This window comes from Mesocricetus auratus, unplaced genomic scaffold, assembly GCF_017639785.1.
Source record: "Mesocricetus auratus isolate SY011 unplaced genomic scaffold, BCM_Maur_2.0 Super-Scaffold_100013, whole genome shotgun sequence".
Taxonomy (NCBI): domain Eukaryota; kingdom Metazoa; phylum Chordata; class Mammalia; order Rodentia; family Cricetidae; genus Mesocricetus; species Mesocricetus auratus.
In genome coordinates, this window is record NW_024429196.1 from 77,581,755 (window position 1) to 77,605,181 (window position 23,427).

General features: G+C 45.9%; 1 protein-coding gene across 2 annotated transcripts in view; it reads right to left on the bottom strand.

Moving 5' to 3' along the window:
• Spock1 (SPARC (osteonectin), cwcv and kazal like domains proteoglycan 1) overlaps positions 1-23,427 on the bottom strand; it is a 491,076-nt gene that overhangs the window by 255,320 nt on the left and 212,329 nt on the right. For both annotated transcript variants that reach the window (XM_005078400.4, XM_005078398.4), the window contains one exon: positions 18,531-18,576. In XM_005078400.4, coding sequence (XP_005078457.1) covers positions 18,531-18,576 — 46 coding nt within the window. The remainder of the gene's footprint in view (positions 1-18,530; positions 18,577-23,427) is intronic.

Below are 23,427 nucleotides of genomic sequence, written 5' to 3' on the forward strand. Positions count from 1 at the left end.
AGATGCTTGTATGACACAGAAATTCAGGTAGTAAGAAAACTAGCAAATAATTAAAGAGAAGATATAGGGAGCGAGTCCAGACCATACTGTCACTCCCAGGAAAGACTTAGCTCCCCCACTTAGCTGCACGGAGGCAGATGGAGGCCTCCATCCTCCCGCATCTCCTGAGGATCTCTTCTCTCTCCCAGTTATCATGTCTCTAAACTGCAGAGTTCATCTCATCTCTGGCTGCAATCTCTGGTTAGGAATAAAGTCATGCTTAACTTAATTTTCACTGTGTCCACAGGACATGTGAACAGTTGATGCAGCGAACAGCAAAGATCTTCAAAGTGTGTGGCAACACAGGATCACAACAGATATGACAAAAAAAATTATGCTTGGTACAAACGTGATTTAATAGAGCATGGTAGGAGATCAGCGTGATCTTGGCTTCCTCTAGGAAATGGCACATAAGTAGAAACATCAAGGATGAATTGGACAGGGTATGAGACAGGGCCAGGAGTTTGCTAAGCTGTGGTAACAGACAGTGTGAATACTAGGGTAAATTTAGTTCATATTCTAGAGTGTATGAATTGTAGCATTATAATGAGATCTTAAAGGAACAGTATAAGAGGTAAGAGATGAGAGACCTATAAAATGCCTGATCAATCACTCTGAACAGTTACGACATCAGGGTGTGATGGTTTGAATATAATTGACCCGCATGAGCCCATGGGGAGTGGCTTATTAGGCGGTGTGAGTTTATTAGAGTAGGTGTGGCCCTGTTAGAGGAAGTGTGTCACTGTGGAGGCAGGCTTGCGGACTCATGTCTACTCAAGCCACGCCTAGGGCCTCTGTTCACTTCCTGTTGCCTTTGGATCAAAATGTAGGACTCTCAGTTCCAGAGCCATGTCTGCCTGCACGCTGCCATGCTCCCGGCTGCCTTGCTTTCGGCCATGGTGATAATGGACTAAACCTCCAAACTATAAGCCAGCCCTAGTTAAACATTTTCCTATGTAAGAGTTGCTGTGGTCACAGTGTCTCTTCACAACAATAGAAACCCTAACTAAGACACAGGGCAATTGTCTTTATTTACTATATTTGATAAATTAAACACACGTAAGAAGCTACAGAACCAAGAAAAATGAAACCAAAGGAAAATGTAGATAACTTAGCCACAAACACACAACAGCCAGTTAGCATGCTCCTGCTTTAGTAAGTGCTTTTAATGAGGTTAATTCGTGTATGTGTGTGTGTGTGTGTCTGCATTGGTTTACATGCACCACAGACATGCAGGTGCTTGCAGAGACCCTCAGAGTTACTGGACTTGGAGGTAGCTATGAGCCTCCCACTCTGAGTGCTAAACCCTGAACCTCCACAAGAGCAGTAAGTGCTCTTAACTTATGAGCATCTCACCAGACCAGTGAGAATGTTCTACATATAAGTTCCTGCAGAACCATTAGTCAGAGAGCCCAAATGTCCTTTCTTGGGTATCTCAGTTTGATGTCAACTAGAACAACTGTCCCAACATGTGGCAATTCTCTCTATCTGAGAGTTATAGTGTGTTCCCTTTGATACCCCAAGATAGTAAGATGTAAATCACATTTAAAAATCATACACTTCAGAGTTTTCTTCCATTAGGAGCTAAGACGACTGACAGAAGTTTCTAAGTGCAGTTTCTATTGGGGCTACCGCCTGGGGTCCATGGAAGTGACTCTACCCTTCAGAGTAGGCCAAGAACCCACTGGAAGGCCTGGGCTTTTCTTGTGGCCAGGGACCGGGCTAATCTGTTCCCGTGGGACCCCAGAGAGTACTCTGTGAAGACGATGGCTCCCCCAAGCCCCTTCTCCAGTCATGCCTTTATTCAAAGCATATGAAGGCAAACACACATCCTCAACAGAACACATCAATGCTGTCACATGAATTCTACAAAAAGAAATTGAGCAGCATTTGGGAATTCATGGCTGTTTAGATGACTCTAGAAAGAGAGGGCATGGCTTTGGGGTCACTTGCTCTTCTGCCATTCTTACTGAGGACAACAGGCTCATCTGAGGAGCGAGCACGGGCTAGCTTTGCCTGTGAGAGACTGAAGCTATAAGCTGATTAGGTTTGTGACTTTTCCTCACGTTGGAGTAATTCAGCTATTTTTCTTCAACAGTCCTTTATGTCTACAGTGAATGCTGTTTTGATTATGTCATTCTGCCCCATTTGGTAGTCAGTCTTCAACACTATTCAGGGAAGACTCGGTAAGCCGAACGCACCTCCTATGCAGCAGCAAGGCTCAGGGAGCCCTAGAAAGAAACACTTCATAAGCCACAGCCTCCCTCTTGACAGCCTTCATTCTCCAGAACTACATAGACTCAAGGTCAGAAACAACCTGTGGTAGCCCCGGCCCCACCCAGTGCTCAATTTCTACACAGCTACCTGCCCCACAGGGCATCATACTTGGACTGAGCTCAGATCTGTTGTTTTACAACTCCTGCCTATTGTATATCCAGTCACCCTTGAAAGCTGTTCATTTCTGTTGTAAAACACCCTGGTAAGAAGTGACTTGGGGGAGAAAGAGGTTATTTGGCTGATAATTCCAAATTATGCTCCATCAGCATGGGGAAGCCAAGGCAGGAACTCAAGAGGTTGGTCCCATCACGTCATCCCTTCCTTGCTTGCTTCAGCTCAGCTCAGTCTCTTAACTCTTACTCAGTCTGGGATGCCTTGCCTAGGGAATGGTGGTACCCACAATGGGTCATGTTTTTCCTGTATCAACCTAACAATCAAGGCCAACCATGGCCCCTCCCTCGGACACGCCAGCCAGCCAACCTGACCAAAGTAATTCCTCAATAAGCCTCTCTCTTGCTAGGTAGTTCCAGGTTGGCGTCAACGTGACAGTTAAAACTGACCACCGCAGAAGCCAAGCACCCCTAGCGACCCTGCACGTGCCCAGGTCCAGCTGCTGTGTCCGCAGAGCAGACAGGATGCCACGCTGCACTACAGGGCTGGAGCTCAGGCTCACCCTCCCACATGCGTTGCAGCATTCACCCCTGCTTCACAAACAGCACATAAAATGAAACCATTTAGTGTAGAGAGATCTGAGCCCTGCTGTGAGGACAGAGTGAAAAAGGTTTGCCCATAATGTGACAATATAATTTTATCATCCCCAAGTGTGAAGTTCTCCTCCTGCCTAATCACAGACAAAAAGAAACGACCCAGGATCAACTTCACTAAAGGCAAAAATCATAATTATTAGCATATGTCTGCCAACACTTGTGTGGCTTATATCCAAATATTATATTTTCCTCATGGGTATTTTTTGCATAAATAATTTATCTTAACAGGATCACCAAGAAGAGGTGTGGCTTAAAATTAAGTATTCTGTGAGATTATAGTGAGGTTTTTATGTTTGCTTTGACTTGAAAAAATCAAAATAATGTTCCTTTATTTATGTACTGTCTCAACATGCCCACATTGCTCACAAGGAATTCTTTCAATGGCTAAAAAGAATTTGTTAACTGCACCTTCCTGGTACCCTCAAATGTGACCACCAGGCTAAAAGTCCCATGGTTGTCTGAAAACTTCATTGTATAAACAAGTAGGACTTTGATGTCCTTAAATAAAACACAGATCTTATCAAAATCTTGATATATGTGTAGGTGCCAAATGTGTACCTCTTTTTAAAATGAGAGTATGAATGTGTGTGTGTGTGTGTGTGTGTGTATGCCTGTGTGTGGGTGTTCATGTGTGTGTCTGTGCATGCATGGACATGTGCATGCCTATGAAAATGTGTGAGCATGCATGTATGCTTATGCACATGCATTGTGTGTGTGTGCATGGGTACATATGCACATGTGATACACATATTCAAGGGAAGCAGTCCCATTCACACAAAATGAACACCTTAACTTTGTTAATCCAGGGGACACTATGTAGCTGCCTGGGCCTCTATGGTCTATGGAGGCGATTCTCTCGATCGTCTGCTTCTGTGTGACCAACCTCCTACCTCAGCATGGAGGAAGGCGACTGTGCACGGAGGGATTAGGCTCTGGATGGCTGGACATCTCAGTAGAGGAGTCTGGCTCAGCTGCCGCGTGCCTGAATGCAGGAGACCCATTTGCTTCCATTAATTGGCAGCACAGATCATTCAGATGCCTTGCTCCTGCCAGGAAGAGCCTAGAACTCTTTCTTCCTGATGCTAAACACTTAGCAGAAACAAGCCCTCAGAGCAGCCCCTGGTGGAGGCGCAGGCCTTCCATTCTTCTCCATCTAAACAATTTTAGCCGTGCGTCAAATCAGACCTTTAGAAGATTGTGTACTCAGTATTAGCAGACTAATTATAGACCTCTAAGCATTCAGACAGATCTCGAAGGAACATCCTGTCTCTGTCAGACACTAGCATGAACAAGGTCTTCCTCCTAAGTCCACTTCCAAGAACCCATGGGGGGTCATCTTTTTTTTCAACCAGATACTTTTATATGGCTGCACACTGCCCTATGGTGAATGAAGCAGATGAAGTCGACTAGAAATAATAATAGTAAAGAAACACCAGGCTTTCACTAATGTGGTTACACAGCTAAAAAGAGCACTTTAAGCAGGTGTCTGCAGGAAAGTGGAACATTCCCTGGAAGAGGCAGTGGCAAGCACATTAGTCACTGAGTCTCAGCGAGGCTGGAGGGGGACGTGGCTGGAGCAGACGGCAGTGAGAAACAATGGAAAAAATTCGAGTTGGGAGGATTCCAGAGCTAGCACAGACAAATATGTTGTTTCCTTTAAATGGGCAGTCTGGTGCAGCTTAGGGTCACCTGAAAGGGAGTCTCACAGAGGAGTGTCCAGATATGATTTATGTGCACGTGCATGCGTGCATGCGTGCGTGTGGGTGTGTGTGTGTGTGTGTGTGTGTGTGTGTGTGCCTTGTGCGTGTGTGTGTGGGTATGTATACCTGCTAAACAAACCATCTCTAGAAGCTACAAGGGACCACATGAACATAGCAGCCCCAGTCCCTGGTACTGCCCAGGCTTCATCCCCCTCAGCTTGTTCTGAGTCCCTTTGTGCTCCCTGAGCACAGTCCGGCAAAGATGACTTCACTTGGACAGGGAGTCGCTAGCTCAGTCAGGTACTGCATCTCAGACACTCAGATAGCTAGATACCCCGACACTCAGGTTAGAGAGGATCCCCAAATACCTAATGGCCTCCATAGTAAACACACACACACACACACACACACAGACACACACACACACACACACACAGACACACACACACACACACACACCTAGAAGACAAAGTCTAGCCAAGGCCACAGTAGCCACAAATAGCCCCAGGGTGCAATGCCCCTCATCCAGCACTGTCCTCCATTGTTGTTCTTTTGCTTATTTTGATGCAGAGTTTATATCATAACCCAGGCTGGCCTAGAACCCACTATGTAGCCCAGGCTAGCCTAGAGCTCATCTTGTAGCCCAGGCTGGCCTCAAATTTGTGAAAATCCTCCTTTCCAAGCGCTGCGGAGCCAGCACACCTGTCTCTCCGGTGCATCATTAAGAAGCCGTCTGGCCAGCAGTGTGGCTAAGGGAGCTCCACACACAAACGCCTTCCTTTCCAGCTGCCCCCGATGAAGCTCAAGTCCAGCCTGGCAGCCCTCGTGATGGGCATCACAGACCCAGCTTCCTGTGACGGCACCAGCTCCACCCCGCTGTTTATTCACCTGCTCAAGGTGCGGGAGAGGTCAGAGACAAGGGGGAGGGCGCGAAGAAGGAAACAGCGGGCCCCGTAGTGGATTCTACTTTTCCTATAGCTCCAAGGAGGAGTGTTTAAAGACAACCAGCCTGCTGAGGGAGGGGCTGAATTTGTGTTCCCTGCAGGTACTTATATTAAGTACTTATATTACACTAAGCCCTAGTACTAGAGTTCCAGCTGTGGGCATTCTAGGAAGGTGCGAGGCTCTGACAGCAACCAGTGGCAGTGGTGGCCTTGTGGGCTCCAGAAGGTGCCCTGGTGGCCTTGTGGGCTCCAGAAGGTGCCCTGGTGGCCTTGTGGGCTCCAGAAGGTGCCCTGGCACTGTCCTCTCTGTCACCCATTGTTAACTGAACAGAGACCCTCACCAGAACCCCACCGTGCGGCCACCTTGAGCTCAGACTGTGCATTCTAAAAGCAAGTGGAATAAATGTCAGTTGTTAGTGAGAGACTCTTTGTGACAATGTCAGTGGTTTGTGAGAGACTCTGTGATGATGTCAGTGGTTTCTGAGAAATTCTCTGTGACAATGTCAGTAGTTTGTGAGAAACTCTGATGATGTCACCTGTTTATGAGAGACTCTGACGGTGTCAGCTGTTTATGAGAGACTCTCTGTGATGATGTCAGTGGTTTGTGAGAGACTCTGTGATGATGTCAGCTGTTTATGAGAGACTCTGTGATGACGTCACCTATTTATGAGTGACTCTCTGTGATGATGTCAGTGGTTTGTGAGTGACTCTCTGTGATGATGTCAGCTGTTTCTGAGAGACCCTGTGATGGTGTCAGCTGTTTCTGAGAGACTCTCTGTGATGATGTCAGTGGTTTATGAGACTCTCTGTGATGATGTCAGTGGTTTATGAGACTCTCTGTAATGATGTCAGTGGTTTATGAGTGGCTCTCTGTGCCGGTGTCAGTGGTTTTGATTGGTCCACCCTGCTGTGCTTCTTCATAACAGCCCTGAGTCACCCACACTGATGGCTTCTGCTATGGTGACCCTAACTGACCTACTGTGTGCTTCTGCTGCAGTCCTCCAAATGCCTGGCCGTCTTTAGGAAGGCACCAGGACCCTCTGCCAGACGTCACCAACGAAAGACTGATGACCCCTGACCTAAGCTCCTCTGACCCTCACAGCTTCTTTGGGGCACCTTCCAGGACACCCTCCAGTTGATCCCATTTACTGGCTTTCAGTCTGGATAACATTCACAAGGTAAGTACTTGACTAGGTGACTGAGAGACCAACCAGCCCATACGCAAGTGTTCAGATCCTCCCCCATCTCAGGCTCCGAGTGAAACGGTGATCATGCATCTTGTGACAAAGCTTTCTCTCCCTTAACATGTTCTTAATAAGAAGACCAGATCAATTTTGTAGGTCTCCCACATCATAAGTGTAATAAACCCCATAAGCTCTATCATTCAGACGAGGACCCCAGGCCCAGGGAGGCAGATACCTGTCCTACTGCACAGGGCTACGGAAGGGCAGTTAGGAGTGGAGGCCAATCTCCACAGCTGCAGAGCCAGGGCCTGCCCAACAGACGCCATTGTGTCCTGTTCACACAGTGACTATGTAAATAGGACATTACATGCTACATAATACAGGGGAGAGTTTTAACAAGCAAAACATTCCAACTTCAGGCACACAGTGGAGTCCAGCATTTTCTTAAACAGCCATCTCCCTTCTGTGCAAATGAAGAAAAAATAGGAATTCACTCTTGATATGTGTGTGTGGGGGGGAAGTCCTTCTTTGTATACATTTGTCTGATTAGTTGATAAATAAAGCACTGTTACCCAATAGGGAAGCAAGATAGGTGGGACTAGGAGTCAAGGAGGATTCTGGGAAATATAGTCTAGAGTGGAGAGTTGCCGCGTGATCCTTGGGGGAAAGGATGCGTCCAGGTGGCCTCCTTGGAAAGGTAAGTCCTTATAAAAACATATATTAGTAATTATGGGTTAATAATTATTAAGTCAGAGTTAGCCATTAAGAAACCACAGCAAATGGCCAACAGCTTCATAATTAATATAGTGTCCTGCTTGTTTATTTGGGACTGATGCGGCTGTAGGAACCAGGCTGGCGGGAAGAATGCACATTACAAATGGTGCCAGCAACGTGGGCACTAAGAACTTCCACTGAAAACTTGACAAAAACTTAAAAGGGACTTTTAGAAACAGAAGAACAGACAAGCACGGCTTCTTGGTAGCAACATTTTCTCAGGTGGGCTCTGTTTTGCTAGAGACAAGCAGAGACTTGCACGGCCAGTGCTGGTGGTAAACTTACACCCTCAATCTTGGAAAGACAACAGTTAAAACAGTTGTGACTTTGATTTTAGCAATGTTTAGCAGATAACAGCCACATGACCAGAAAAACATAAGATTTACAGTAAAGTAAGGTGCAGATGAAGTAAAACCTCTAAAAGGTTTATAGTGTGTTTAAAAAAATATACGTAGGCTTGGAAGAGAAAGAGAAACAGGATAATGGCTAGGTGTGGTGGCACAAGCCTTTAATCTCAGCACTCCAGAGGCAGAGGCAGGCGGATTTCCACAGAGAAACCCTATCTCAGAGAAAAAATAAATAAAAGTAAAAGAAACAGAGTAATAAAAAAAGCCACATAAAGATGAAAAGTACAAAGAGAGTCAGGATACAGTATGCTATTGTGTTGTCTTTGAATTGTTTGACTGCTAAGGAAACAGCAACAACTGCTAAAAGAAATGCTACTGAATTAATCCAACTTATATATTATAAAAATGCTTTCACTTCTAAATTTAGAAGGACAGGTTACTTGGGAAAAGAGTTTTTGCTTGTGTTTCCACAGGAAATAAAAGGTTGTGGATTCCTTCCAGACTTCTATGGTTTGATGAAGCAAAACCCTCTGAAGCAGTGGACCAGGTGACCCAACATCTGAAATAGCTGAGATGCAACCTTATAGACTAAAAATCAAGGACTTGGCCAGGGTTCTGTGTTTTGTCATGATCTCCATGTTACAGACGGAGCCCTCTATCAGCAGGAAGCAGTTTGGAATGAACAATACCCAAATTCTCAAATATTGTTTATAAATTTTTGTTTTCATTTAAATGGGAATGCTTATAAATGGTTAATGATCACAACCGATCTCTTTTTAAAGGTAAAAGGGAGATTAGGGTACAGAAATGAATACTTTGTATTGGTATGGATTTTCATTTACTGATACAAACTTAAGGTCAGTTTTGGGATATGTTTATTACTCCTCTTGTTTTGGTATTATGTTTGTATAACTCATTTAAAAATGCAATGTATAATTAAATACAGATTACAGATAGTTTCCTGTAATAGTCAGAACCTATAGTTAGGTTAGTTAGGTTTTCTAGATATACAGAGCTGTATTTGAGATGGACAGATTTTCTACAAACCTTTCAAAGACCTACAGAATATAAGGCAATTAAATAGTTTAGGGTTTTTTCATGATAATGAGACACAACTACTACTAGCAAACCAATTATGTCTGAGAGGAAGATGGGCATCGGAGAAACTCATTATGGTGTTTGCTTTCAACATGGCAAGATTAGCCATTTGGGCAAGAAACTTCTCTTGCCTGGATTGTTTGACTGTTGCTGTATAAACTGGACATGTAGGACCCACAGGAAAGTGACTGCTAAACTTACAAAACAAGATGGACAGTCCTAAAGGGTTCATGCTTCATGGAAGAGTCTGACAGATATTCTGCAGGACAAATAAAAATGACTGACAAACTGCCTATGCATATGGACAGTTTAAAATTTCCTACTTTTCTAAGAAGTATGCCAGACACACTGTGGCCTATAGGCTGAAGATGGATGCCCCAAAGTTACAGAAGATCTTCAGGTGACTGTCCAGGTAGCAAGTGTTTGTGTATTATCCTTCTGTGGTCTTTGATGGAGTTGAAGACAGAGAGTTATAATTATATATTTCCTTAGTTGTGATAAAAGATAAGCTAGATATAAGACTTTAGAGTCACACAGATAGGATAGATGATAAAATACCTTCTTTAAATCTTACTAAATATTAATGGACTAAATATTGTAACTATAGTTCTTACTTGATAACTGTTTTGTTACATTTAATTTAATTATGTTAAAATTAAAACCTGTCTTTTTATTTAGACAGAAAAGAGGAGATGATGGGGGAAGTCCTCCTGTGTATATGTCTTTCTGATTGGTTGATAAATAAAGCACTATTGGCCAAGAGGGAAGCAAGATAGGTGGGACTAGGAGTCAAGGAGGATTCTGGGAAATGTAGTCAAGAGTGGAGAGTTGCCATGTCATCCTGGGAGGAGCGGATGCATCAGGGTGGTGTCCTCATAAAGATAAGTCCTTATGAAAAATATATATTAGTAATTATGGATTAATAATTAACTCAGAGCTGCCATTAAGAAACCATAGCAAATGGCCCACAGCTTCAATAGTATCTTACGAGTTATTTGGGGACTGAGATGGCAGCGGGACCCAGGCAGCCCCAGGAAAGAATGCACAGTACACACTCTACACAAAGTAACAAGCTGAACTCCAGGAGTTTGGCTCAGTGTTTAGCTGTGAGTGTCTGCCTCTGCTTCCATCAGTTACTGGATGAAGGTTCTAGGATAGCACATAAGGTAGTCATCAATCTCATTGTAGGAAAGGCCTTTAAGGTAGCCTCTCCACTAGTGCTTAGATTGTTAGATCCTTGTAGATCTCTGGAAGTTTCCCTAGTGCCAGAATTCTCTTTCAACCTATAATGGCTCCCTCTATTATGGTATCTCTTTTATTGCTCTCCTCTACTCTTCCCCTGATTCAGTCTTCCTGATCCTTCATGTCCTCCTCTCCCCTCCCCTTCTCCCCTTCTCTTTCTCCTAACTGCCCCTCCCCTCACCCCATGCTCCCAATTAGCTCAAAAGATCTTGTCCCTTTCCCCTTCTCCGGGGCACCATGTATGTCTCTTTTATGGTCCTCTTTGTTTCCTAGCTTCTCTGGCAGTGTGGACTGTAGGCTGGTAATCATCTGTTGCAGAGAGGGGGGAGTGATGAGCAAAGGTGTCAACACCAGGCTGGGGAAACCCACAGAAACAGCTGACCTGAACAAGGGGAAGCTCATGGACTCCAGATTGATATCTGAGAAAACAGCATAGGACTGACCCAGACCTCCTGAATGTGGGTGGCCTGAGCAATCTATGGGGATCAGTATTTATCCATAGTATGCTATTGGACTTTGGGAGCCCATTCCCTATAGACGGATACTCTCAGCCTAGACACAGGGAATGGTATAGGCCCTGCTCCAAATGATGTGACAGACTTTAAAGATCCCTCATGGTAGGCCTCACCCTCCCTGGATAGCAGAAAGTGATCAGAAAGGAGGTTGGTAGGGGGCAGGGGAAGAAGGGAGGGAGAGGGAACTGGGTTTGGCATATAAAACAATCTTATTTCTTTTTATGGGAAGTTTTCTTGGGGGAAGAGAGGAGAGTAAGGGAAGGGAGAGAGAGAGAGAGAGAGAGAGAGAGAGAAAGTAAAAACCTCAACAAGCTTGTTTCTAATTTAAATTAAAACCAGAAAAAAAGAATCAAGCTGAACTAGCCATATAGTTATATATTTTTAATTCAGCTGACACATTTTACTCTGTTGAGAATTCATCTAAGCCAAAGCTGGTTCATTACAGCTCAACAAAAATATAACATCTCCAGGGACTGTTGTCCTACCCAGAAGATGGAATAGTAGTAGATTTCTCCTTGAATAAAAACTAGCATCAAATTTTGTAAGTTTGGGGGAAGGAGATCAGCATGACTTTAGAACAGGTTGGACCTTCTGGGGAGGCTCTCACATGGTAACTAGAAGCCACGGTGCCCATGATTGCAAGGTGTTTTACCATCCTTGCGACTCCGTTATATCTCCCAAATAGGGGAAACACAACCCTGAAGGGTTTTGTTCCTGGGTCCTGGGAATACAGGTCCTGGCAAGCTGGTCCAGAACATTCTATCCACACTTGTCCCTGCACTGTGTGTGGATGAGGGGCCTTCACAAGTACACCTAACAGAGTGCTGGAAAGAGCAGGGATTTACCCGGGCCAGCTCCTCGGTCCTTGTGACCACAACAGTCACTTTCTCAAATGTCTGTCCAGATGGAATCGCACCCTAGTGCCTTTCTACAGACGAGAGGGTGAAGGGTGTGAATGGGACCAGTAAGTAACGGCTCAGACGTGATCTAACCTGGAGGGCTTCACCCCTTCCCTTTCCTTCACACCTCAGCCCGACCTCCTCCCCGCCCCCCGCAGGACTCTGAGGCAAGAAACCAGTCCCAGCTTGGACTTTTCTTGCCGCTTGCACTAAATGTTTCTCCCTACCCTGGTGGTTAAAAGGCCCATTTAATTCTACTGCTTTTATTGAAGTTATATTCATACCTCATTGGTTAACCTGTAGCTTTACAGTAAGAGCTTCATGTTTTGACTTTCGTTTTCCCTTCCTCTACAAGAAAACATGCACAGAAGCAGGGCTCTCAGAATGCAACCCTCAGAAATGCAAAGCGAAAACTTCCTACCGGCGATAGGCAACCTCAAGTGAAGAAGGGCGTGTGGCATTAGCCAGGGTTGGCCATTTTAGCACTGGCATTGCTGCGTGTCTTAGCTATGGCCACCAATGCTGTGATAAAACGCATGACCATAAATAACTTGAGGGAGGAAAAGGGTTTAGTCAGCTTAAAGTTCCCTTACGATCCATCACCCAGAGACATCAGGGCAGAAACTCTAGCACGACAGGAATTTGGATGCAGGAACTGATGCAGAGGCCATGGAAGGGTGCTGCTTCCTGCGTGCTTGGTATGGCTTGCTTGGCTTGTTCTCTTATGTAACCCAGGATGACAACCAGAGATGGCACCACCCACAATGGGCTGGGCCCTCCCCCATGAGTCACTAATTAAGAAGACGCACCACAAGCTTGCCCACAGGTCTATCTGGAAGGAACATTTTTCTCAATTGGTGTTCCCTCTTCTAAAACCACTCCAGCCTGTGTCAAGTTGACATAAAACTAGACAGTACAACATCCCATCCTGCTCCTCACTGGGAGATGCCACTCTCTGTAGGTCTAAAGGCTTGGCAGGAAAGTCATTGTGTGCCTGTTCAAGTTGTTAAGGAAAAGTACTCCAACACCACAACAAAGAGAGACAATGTAGCCAGCCATAATCAGGGGAGAAGAGGAGTAAACTGTGGCACCTGAAGAAACGTTGCATTGTAAATGAATTGCTTAATCTATAGCTACAAAAACAAATTGTCAAACAGTATGCTGAGTGCATACCATAAGCAGGCTAGAGAAAGAGACACTGATTTCTAGTGTGAAACACAAATGTAACACCTTGTGCACATGTTCTGATGACATGGAGAGAAAGGCCCAGTAACACTCCCATCACCTTTAGGGAAATGAAACTGGGAGACAGGACCAAGAAGGTTTCCCCTGGGATACCAATATTACATGTCTGATGGTTTATTTCTCTTGGGCAAGCAAAAGAGACAAAGTCGGACAAAGAGGAGAGACCTAACTTTTAACCTGATCCAATTTCGAAGCCCAGAGATGGAGTTAAACCCAAGAACACCAATATTTGAATTAATAATGTTCTTTTCCCTGCCAGGATTGAGTCGCAACATTTAGAAATCAATACTACAAATAAAAAAGAAACATAATAGTTATTTCATTGTCAGAGTCAAGACATACAAGAAATAGGAGAAAATGATTAATTTGTCTTGAGTGAGGTGTAGACAGCAGGCTAGGGTGGAGGAGGGTCAGAGTGCCGAGTCTGGGAGAGCTTTTTCCTGAGGTTGTCTTGAGTGAGGTGTAGACAGCGGGCTAGGGTGGAGGAGGGTCAGAGTGCCGAGTCTGGGAGAGCTTTTTCCTGAGGTTGTCTTGAGTGAGGTGTAGACAGCGGGCTAGGGTGGAGGAGGGTCAGAGTGCCGAGTCTGGGAGAACTTTTTCCTGAGGTTGTGTGGTGATGAGAAGTGATGTCTGTGTGAGCAGCAAGGGGAAACTAGTAAATTGCCTCCCACAAACCAGGCCAGCTGCCTCTGAAATACAGCAACACGCAGCCTCAGAAAAGGCTTTAAAAATTATTTCTCAAGACCCAACGAATGCAAATCAGAGGCTCTGTGGAGAGGGAGGTTACATCCCACAGCAAGAAGAAAGTCACGGAGGCTCAGCACCTCTGGCTGGTCCAGCTTGTGGAAATTACCGAGTCATGTAAGTGGAAGAGTTCCAACAACTTTATCAGGGAGCCATCTTGTTCCCTTACTCTTTCAGCCCAGAAATCAGGCTCTGTGGAGACCCAAAAGTAGCTGGACTGTGGGAAGAACCCACTCCTCCTAGTTGTAAAAATTCCGCTCTGATGAGTCAAGATTTGAGCTTTTAGGATGTTGGGATAACAGGTGAAGTCAAAGTCCCGAAGCTTTTTTCTTTCTTGCCATTTGAGTCAACAGCATGTGGACAGGTGCCCGACTCCCTGGTTTCTTTTGAATCTGCAGATCTACCCCTGCGTGTTCCTACTGTGCTCTGAAGTCACCTGCATCTACTGAGGGTGAATACCTGCTTGGCAGCTAGACAAGAATGATGTCCTCCCTCTCTGTGGAAGAAGAACCATCCTCAAAGCCAATGGCTGTGTGCTGTCCCTGACACACCCACTGCTTTCTCCATGCAGAAGTGACTTGTCCCCTGATGAGTCCCTCGGCCACTCCTTATAACATGGTTTGTTTCATCAGTTGGGACCTCACACCCACTAAAACTGCCAGGCTCATTCCTGAGTGAACCACACACTATAGGAGAAGTCTAAACCCATCTGTACCCCATCACTTTGGGACATCTTCAAGTCATCAGAATTACATTCTAAACATTCCATTGTGAGCAGGTAATTACACATGCTCACATGCACACACACAAACACATAAAAACACACCACATGCATACACACACACACATACACACACACACACACACACACACACACACCTTCCTCAACCCCATGCAACAGCACAACAGCTATTCCATGAACAATACTGCAAATGATCTTCGGTGTTCTTTTTCTAAAGGGGCAACAATTGGGAACCTGTGAAATAACTCATTAGACTCATTAGAATTTTCTTCACAGCTTTTTCATCCCAAATTTTGTGGCCCACAAAGCCAGCCTTTTCTTTTCTTAATGACAGTATTGGAGTTGCATAAATTGTCTTTCTTTCTCCGCTGGCTGGACTCTATGGACAACTGTCCTCACCAAGCCCATTCCATCAGGTGGAAAGAGAATGGGATAATGCTCTTGATACCGCTCTGGAGGTGACAGACATCAATAAGATCAGTCAAGCAGCAACGGGGAGGGAGAGAGCCTGAGCCACAGACCAAGGAGCACAGGCTGCGTGAGGCCAAGCTGAGGCTGAAGGAAGTCACAGCAATGGTGACAGAGCCATGGCACTTGTGGAAACATGGACCAGCTCATGAATGTCTTGAGCAAGACCTCACCCTGCCGCCATCAGTCTGTGCTCACACACGCCATGCTCATGGGACTGGGCATGTCTCACAAGAGAGGCCTCCTCAGTCCTGTCCCTGTGACCAGTGTTACACATTTGGCAGCCTTTATGAACTCTTGAGTCTGGTTTTCAAAAACTTCTATCTCTGCCGAGTAAAGGTCTCCCTGATTCAAATCTTCTTCTGATACCCCTCCCTCCCTCCCCACTCCATCTCTCCCCTTCTCTCCTCCTGCCACCCCCACATTGTGTGTGTGGTGTGCATGTATGTGTGAGTGTGTGTGTGTGCATGTCCACGAGTATGTGTGTGTATGTGTGTGGTGTGCATGTATGTGTGTGTGTGTGTTCCTGGTATGTATGTGCCACCATGGGCATGTGAGGTCAGAGGGCAACCTCCACACAAAGTTTCTCCTTTGTCCCAGCGTGCACAGGTTAGCTGGCCCACGGGGGCTCTCCTGCCCCCATCTCTCATCAGGGGCACAGGACTGCAGCTTTGCTACCGTACCTGTGGGTCCTGAGGACCCAGACTCAGCCCCCACATGCATACAGCAAGCACTGTACCCACTGGGTCCCCTCCCCCTCCCCCAACCTTGTATTTAATGCTTCCCCAGATCAGGATAGCGTCTTGTTAACTTTTTATCAACTCAAACACTAACTAACACTGCCTGGGAAGATGCGTTTTCACTGAGGAATCGCCTCCGTCAGACTGACCATGGGCGTGTCTGTGGGGAGCATTTTCCTGACTAATGATTTCCAGCGAGGGCCCAGTCCACTGTGGGTGGTGCTGTCACTGAACTGGTGGTCCTGGGCTGTACAAAACAAGCAGGCTGGGCAGGCCTGGGAGCCCAGTCAGCAAGAGAAACACCCCCCAGAGCCTCTGCTTCAGCTCCTGCCCCCAGGCTCCTGCTCGACTTCCTGTCCTGGCTTCCTTGATGACGGACTGTGGTGTGGAAGTGTGAGCCGAATAAACCATTTACTCCCCAAGTTTGTTTTCGGTCATGGTGTTTCATCACAGCATCAGAAAGCAAACCAGTGATGAAACAGAAATGGCTTCACGTTTCTGGCAATTCCCACGGAGTTCAGTAATTCTCCTAAGCACCCAAAGACGAGATGTCCAATGTCATCTGTGCCTGTGGCTTTTATTTCTCCATGTGATATCAGTGTCATCAGTAACCACCCATTTCTACTAAGCGGCACACAGCGTAACTGATGACATCTGCTGGAACCAATATTTTAAGTGAAGGTTAGTCTCACACAGCAGCCACACTGAGGTACCAAGTAGGACCCCCAGCGGCACCCTTGAGCATCGGAGATTTGGGGAGAAGGGTCATCTCAGCAGATCTAAGTTGCTAAGCACACAGAACAGGTCAGAGCAGCATTCACACCAGAGGCAAAACCCTGGGCAGGAGGTTTTATCCTAGGTAGGTTTAAATGCTATGCTTCCCTCGGGACTCAAAATCCCTGTGTGACCATCAGAGCAATGGGAGTAGTTATTTATATATCCAGATGGCAAATGGCACTTGCCTTCATATATTCCCTTCTCTTTCATGCATTAGCAAAAGCAAATGGGTCTTCCCTTCAAGGAATTTTCATCTGTCTGAACGATCTAGGAAGGAGGAAATCTAACGGTTACTAGGGTCCTTGGAGAACAAGAGCCTATGTGTGCACAAAGCAGGACCCTCACAGCTGGGCTGTTGTCACAATCAAGAGCCTGAAGCAGATGTCCTCAGAGGGACTCACTCGCCACACACAAGCAAGGGAAGTGTCACTCTGCATCGTGAGTATCCTTCATAAATGAAGGCTTAATCTTCTAAGAATGGGGCTTGAGTTAGCGTAAGTGACCAGCGCCTTCATATATGCTACCGTGAACTGCTGGGGTGACTTAGTGGCCGGCTAACACACGTGCACACCAGGAAAAGCCTCCAAAGGAAAGCTCTCTGCACACGCCCTTCCTCCTTCCCTAGGACACACAGAGCCGGGAGACCCTGCCGCAGTTCTCCGCACGGCCATACGCCCTTTCCCGCACACACCTGCGCTGTGGTCATTAACACACCCCACTGAAGCCATGGCCGCTCTTTCTCCTCACTCTGAGCAGCTCCGGCAGGCACTCACCATGGTTCACTGGCTTCGCGACTGTGCAAACCGTTACAAGCTCAATAAATTTTCCAGGTGGGTAGAAAAATGGATGGGTAAAGGCTTGCAGGAGCAAACAAACAAAATGTTGCACTACGTTTATGGTTTGGGATAGACACCCATGAAAACATGAACGCCAGTGTTCCTGGTGAGAAAAAGCAGAGTCTCAGAGGAAATAACCGAAGCGAAGCCAGTACTCAGAATTGTGAGCCCTGGGAAACAAGCACGGTAGACGGTGTCACCTCTGAGCTTCAAGCTTAATGGTACATGCCTATCCACAACACAATTCAGCATCATCTCAGTAGGGATGTCTGTGCCAAGAGCCACCAAAAATGGAACAGCAGTTAAAAGTAGGCCCTCGCTATGTCCTAGAGACTCACACAAGGACACAGTGACCTACATCAGCCCCCATGGAAAGTTCCATGCCTGCTAGGATGACTGGGAAGGACTCAAGGAGACAACCACCAGTCCGCAAGTAGGCATTGCAACACCTTCTACTTAGAAACTACCAAGGATGGTGCTTGGCCAGATGGCCCGGGGAGAAATGCACTTCCTACCAAGCCTGATGAGCTGAGTGTGATACTTAATCCCACAAGACAGAAGGAGGACTCCAGCTCCTGAAAGTTGTCTCTGATCTTCACATGTGTGTGTGTGTATGTGTGTGTTCCTGTACACACACACACACACACACACACTGACTACATTGTTTTTGAAAATTAAAGCCATAAAAAGATGCATTTAACAACTGATTTTAAGTACCCCTGAACACCTCCAAGGTTCATTCCTTTTCCCTCATTGAAAGGAAGAACATCTTTCAGCATATTACATCCTATGAATAAAACTGCAGTAACAGCGTACAGCCAGCCCCACAGTTCATAAGCGTGATAATTTACTATTTTTTAAACAAAACCAATCAATGATTTCACTAGCTGACTTGATTTAAAAATTGTCTAGAAATAACCTCGGACAAATACCCAGTATGATACAATAATTTCTACTACCCCATTTAGTTCAGGACCCAAAGTCAATAAGAAAGATAGCCTCTGAAAAAGAGAGAGGGAGGGAGATGGGGAGAGGGGGAGGGAGAAAGGGGACGGAGGGAGGGAGAGGGGGAGGGAGGGAGTGGGGGAGGGAGGGAGAGGGGGAGAGAGGGAGGGAGAGGGGGAGGGAGGGAGGGGGCAAATGAGCCTGCATCTCCCATGGGGTGTGCGGCTAGACATGATGCTTCCTTTACCTTGGTCGAAGGGCTTGTTGGGATTCCAGTTTCTGAAATACTCATCCTAGGAAAGAGAAGGAGAAACAAAGTCAGCTTCTCAGGTAAAAACCGCCTTGTCCCGTTTCCCAAAACACAAGGAAGAACCTCACAGCTTACGAATCTTCCCCCCAAACAAGCATTAGAATGCAATAAAAAAATGTCAATTTACTTCTCCAATTCTCACCTTTCAAACTGTACGCACTAAACACCGGGAGTTATAAAAACATCTCAGCCTGATATGGAAACAGCTCTGCTCATCTTGGTTTGACATATAAGCCCAGACATCTCCTAAGTGTGAGGTGCATTTGCTATCAATTATACTGTAGGTGATGCCTGGGCACTCTCACTTATGATTAAGCCCCTGTGTTTGTAACAGCTGATAATTTAACTGTCAGCATTTCTTTTACATGGAGACACATATCTTGTGGTGAGCATTTCCAGTTTCCCAACACGTACAGAGCCTAAAAAACCAGAGAGCCATTCAAATGTCTCAACACCCCTGGGGTGTGTGCTTAGCTTCATGTCTTTTGTTTTAGGGATGGAAGGGGGTGGGAAGTCAGGTCCTCTCTGCTCTTCTTACAGCCACGCTTGCCGTCTGAGTCAAGCATGGGCCATGGTGGGCACTTCGTTACTTTGAAAATGCAAGAAACCATCCTGCTCAGCTCTTCAGGGTCCTATTAACCTCTTCTTACTTCTAGCAACCCCTCCCTTCCAAACAAGTCCCATTGGCTTCACCCTTACACACACACACACACACACACACACACACACACACACACACACACACACCCTGCAAGCTCCAAAAGCTACACTGTCCCACATCACACCACACCTCCTTTAGGGAATTTCACCCTTTTCAGCTGATAGGCAGTTTGTTAACTATGTGGTTTGGGGCAGGTACTCCACACATCGCAGATACCTTCAAAAAAAACGCTGACTGAAACAAGCCCCCGATTTCCCTTCTGAAGAAGTTAATTTACATCAAAGTGTACAATTAGTCTAAACCTTTTGTCCTCACTGTCCCATGCCGCAGTCCATCTCCCCCACATAATCTCCCGTGGATTTCACTGGCCACCGCCTCCTCGTCCAATTATCTGACTCTATTAGATCCCTGTTGTGGTCACCCCAACCCTCAACCGGATTTTAGGAAGCTTGATTTACAGTTAAATCAGAGCATATTGCTTCAAGGCCAGTGATTCCATTTTGCAGAGTGTGAATAAACATAAACAGCCTCCCCTGATCCCAGGGGCGCGGCACTAAGCTATTTTTAACACCACGAAACGGGTCCACTTTGCTTTACTTTTATGGCACCTGACTTGCGTGGAGATCTGTCCCATGAGCCATCACTGAGAAAGTCAAGAATAAGCTATCTGCAACGCCCCCACTCCACTTACTATTTTAAATGCAATCCAAATGTGGGGCAGTGTGCTATCCAAAAACTGAGAGTCAGTGGATAGTGATCTTAGGCAAAGGGCAGAAGTTGGCGGGGTGTTGCTTCTATCTGACGCTCAGTATCCTCTTAGCCTTAGACGATCCTGTTACCAGAGAGTGTACAGTTCATGAGAGACAGCAAAAGGTTCAGGCTGCCAACCAGCACACTCTTCCCATGGCAAGTGAACGGCGATAAGTCCACTGGCACTGGGAACCCTCTGAAATCTTTTCGCCTGAACACGCCACCCTAATCCAGGGAGCCCTGGAAGCTGTGGTTGTGTGTCCAAGGGAAGGGGCCGAGCCCAAGATAGGTTCCTTCACTTTCATTTCCCATCTCACATTCTCTTTGATGTCCACGAAACAGGTCCTGAGAACAGGACATCCCTAATGATTCTGCACACTTGAGAACCTGGATGGAATTTGAAGCATTCTTCTGGACCTTGTCACTTCGCAGGTTAACTCTAATTGCGATTTTTACATTTTTCTTTTGGGAGGAGAGCACGTTTTTAAATATAAAGCCTCTAAAAAGGCTGATGTCTGCCTCAGAATATTTAAAACCCACTGCAAATGTAATAATACTGCCTAATTACTGCAAATGTGGAAGCATACCTTGAATGAAAACTCGTTATGCAAAATAAGTCCTTCAAACAGTTCCTTGCCCAGGAAGGCCAAGTGGGATGGGGAATTATGCCCTGCATCTGATCGCTTTCCTCCACCAGAGGAAAGGTGATCACCAAAACACAGGCCAAGGAGCTGGGAGCTCACAAAGCTTTGGGTATTATGAATTTTACCGCAGCTGGTGGGAAACCCTCCACCAGAGGCCAAGATCGTGAGGTGCTCAATTCAACCCAGCCCATTTGGGGGAGGGGCAGCACGGAAGGGGTTTCTAGCTACCACATCTGCCAGGGTCAGGGCACGGGTGATCCCTATTCTAACATGAACAAGTGGCCCCGGAACAGCCCACACCAGCTCAGCTTCATCAGTCGATTCAGTCGAGGGAAAATTTTGATGAAGTAGTAGAATCTGCAAGGTGCGAAGAGCCAGGGATGGAGAGTGCCACCTAGAGACTTCCCCTGGGGACCCGCGGGCCCTCAAGTCCCACCTCACTAACCGTGGGCCCCCTGGAGGACTTAGGGACAACTGTCACTCCACCAATATCAGGGCTGGCGGCTTCTCTCAGGCTCAAGGCTCGGTTTGTACAGAGCCAGGCTTTTGTTTTCCATCTAAATGAAAGCGTGGGTGTTGCCGTCACTGTAGAATTCTCATCTGGCAGCAGGGCGCCTGTCCACACACCAGCCTGATGCTGCGTTGTGTAACAGTACATCCCTGCTGCCAGTAACTCAGAGCCCAGCCGCAATGCCAGAAGAGACCTGGACCCTAAGAGTCCTTATCTCTGACCATTGTTCTAGCCCAAGGAAGTTGATACCTGCTCAAATTCAGATAAGGTTGAAGGCACTGGATAGATGGGAGCTTGCCTGTGAGTCTGTCTAAGTGGGCCTCTTGACTAGAAAAAAAAACTTGCAAGGACCCAGGAACAGTTAATTTTCAAACATAAGCTTAAGTGGAAAAGTAAACATGTAAATACAGCCATTTATTAATCAGAGTTAATTGTTGATGGTACTATAGTACCAGATGAAGAATCAGAGACTAGTTAGTATTGTAGTACCAAATGAAGCATATTAATCAGACACTGGTTAGTACTGTAGTGCCATGCTATTATATCAACAGAGACAAAAATCATATTTCAACATTCATCTCATTAATTAAATAGCCCCAGAAACACAGTACTGGGCACTATAAAATGAATAGCTGTCTATAGCTGGTGCAAAGGAATTAAGTGAATTTTTAACTGTATTAGAGATATTGTGTTTTCATCTACACCTGTGAAAAGAAAATCTGTACACACATACAAACACACACGCACACACACATATACACATGCACAAATGTACACACACATACACACAAATACATATAAAGTTGTCTACAAATGCATTTTATATTACATGGTACATGCTATAAAATCTATTAACAAATGTATATATATTAGTTATATATGTAGCCTTATTGTGTATGGTGATGCACATAAATACATAGTCAGCTCTGTTAGGTGTCACTTCCACAGATCCAACCTGGCATCAAAAGTCTTGGGAAAACACCTGCATTTGCACTGAACACAACCAACTTTCATAATTATTCACCATACCATGTGGTCTACTTATTGCACAGCATTTACACTTTATTAATTATTATGTGTCATCCAGGGATGATGTAAGCTATGTGGGAAGACATGAGCAGGGTCTACACAAACACTGGGCAATTTATTTCGGAGATGTGAACATTTATAGATTTGGGGTTCTTGGGGTCCTGAAGCCGGGACATGAGCATTGCATTCTACTGTGGGTCTGCTACACAACGTTTGAAGTCTGCCTAAGGGGAAATAAGCCAAACCTCTACAGACTCTGGTGATCATGTCCCCTTGCCATGGATGGGCTTTCTATAGCACAAGTGAACATGATTTCTCATCCCTTGTACCACAGCCCCAGAATGGCTGACACAACTTAGCCCTAATGTTCTCTAAGGATTTCCCTTTCAGGAGGTTCCTATTTCGGCTACAGAGACTGTGAAGGCCAGCTCCAAGGGAAAGCTGGAGGCAGAGCCAAGCAAAAGCACCCAAGTGCTGTGGCTGTGGGAATGAAGATGAGGGGTAATCTACTGCACACAACAGCTTCAGATGCCACAGATCAAAGACACTGAGTGCATTCGAAACAGATAATTTCTCCCTCATACATACTTTAGCTAAACTGTTTGAACCCTGCAGATCCATCAGAAGATTACCTCAGACAATACAAATTACCAGCCTGGAAAATAAATGAGGGCCTCATTTATCTTGACCAGGGGTGAACAAGAGAGCGGTGAGCAGAGGAAGCAGGTTACAGAGAGGGCAGAAAAGTCACTGCAGGTTCTTCTGTGGGGCCGCTGTCAATCAACAGAGCAGAGGTGTGTCTGCCGCAGGGAAGTGGCATTTTTGGGTTGGTAGCTTTCCGGATGGAGGCTGACTCTGCTGAGCACACACCCGTGAAAGGACCCGTGAAGGACCAGAGTCAAACTTTCTGATGGTGACTCGACGCCAGGTGGCTCACCTCACTTTCACGCCTTTTGACTGGGTAGAGTAGCGGGGAGGTAGGTTGTTGGGATGAAGGTTTCCCTGAACCGACTAGTAGAACTTCCAGACCAGGCTTTTGTAAGGCCATCTACTGTTATAATAGGACACTCTCCTGTGACTTTAACGTTTGTACAGTTGAAATGTGATGGGGGATGTCCTTCTGCGGGCTGTAAATCTATGTTTCTCTTATTGGTTGATGAATAAAGCTTCTTTGGCCAATGAACAGGCAGGATTTAGCCAGGTGGGAAATCCCAATGGGGATAAAGAAAGGTAGGGGAG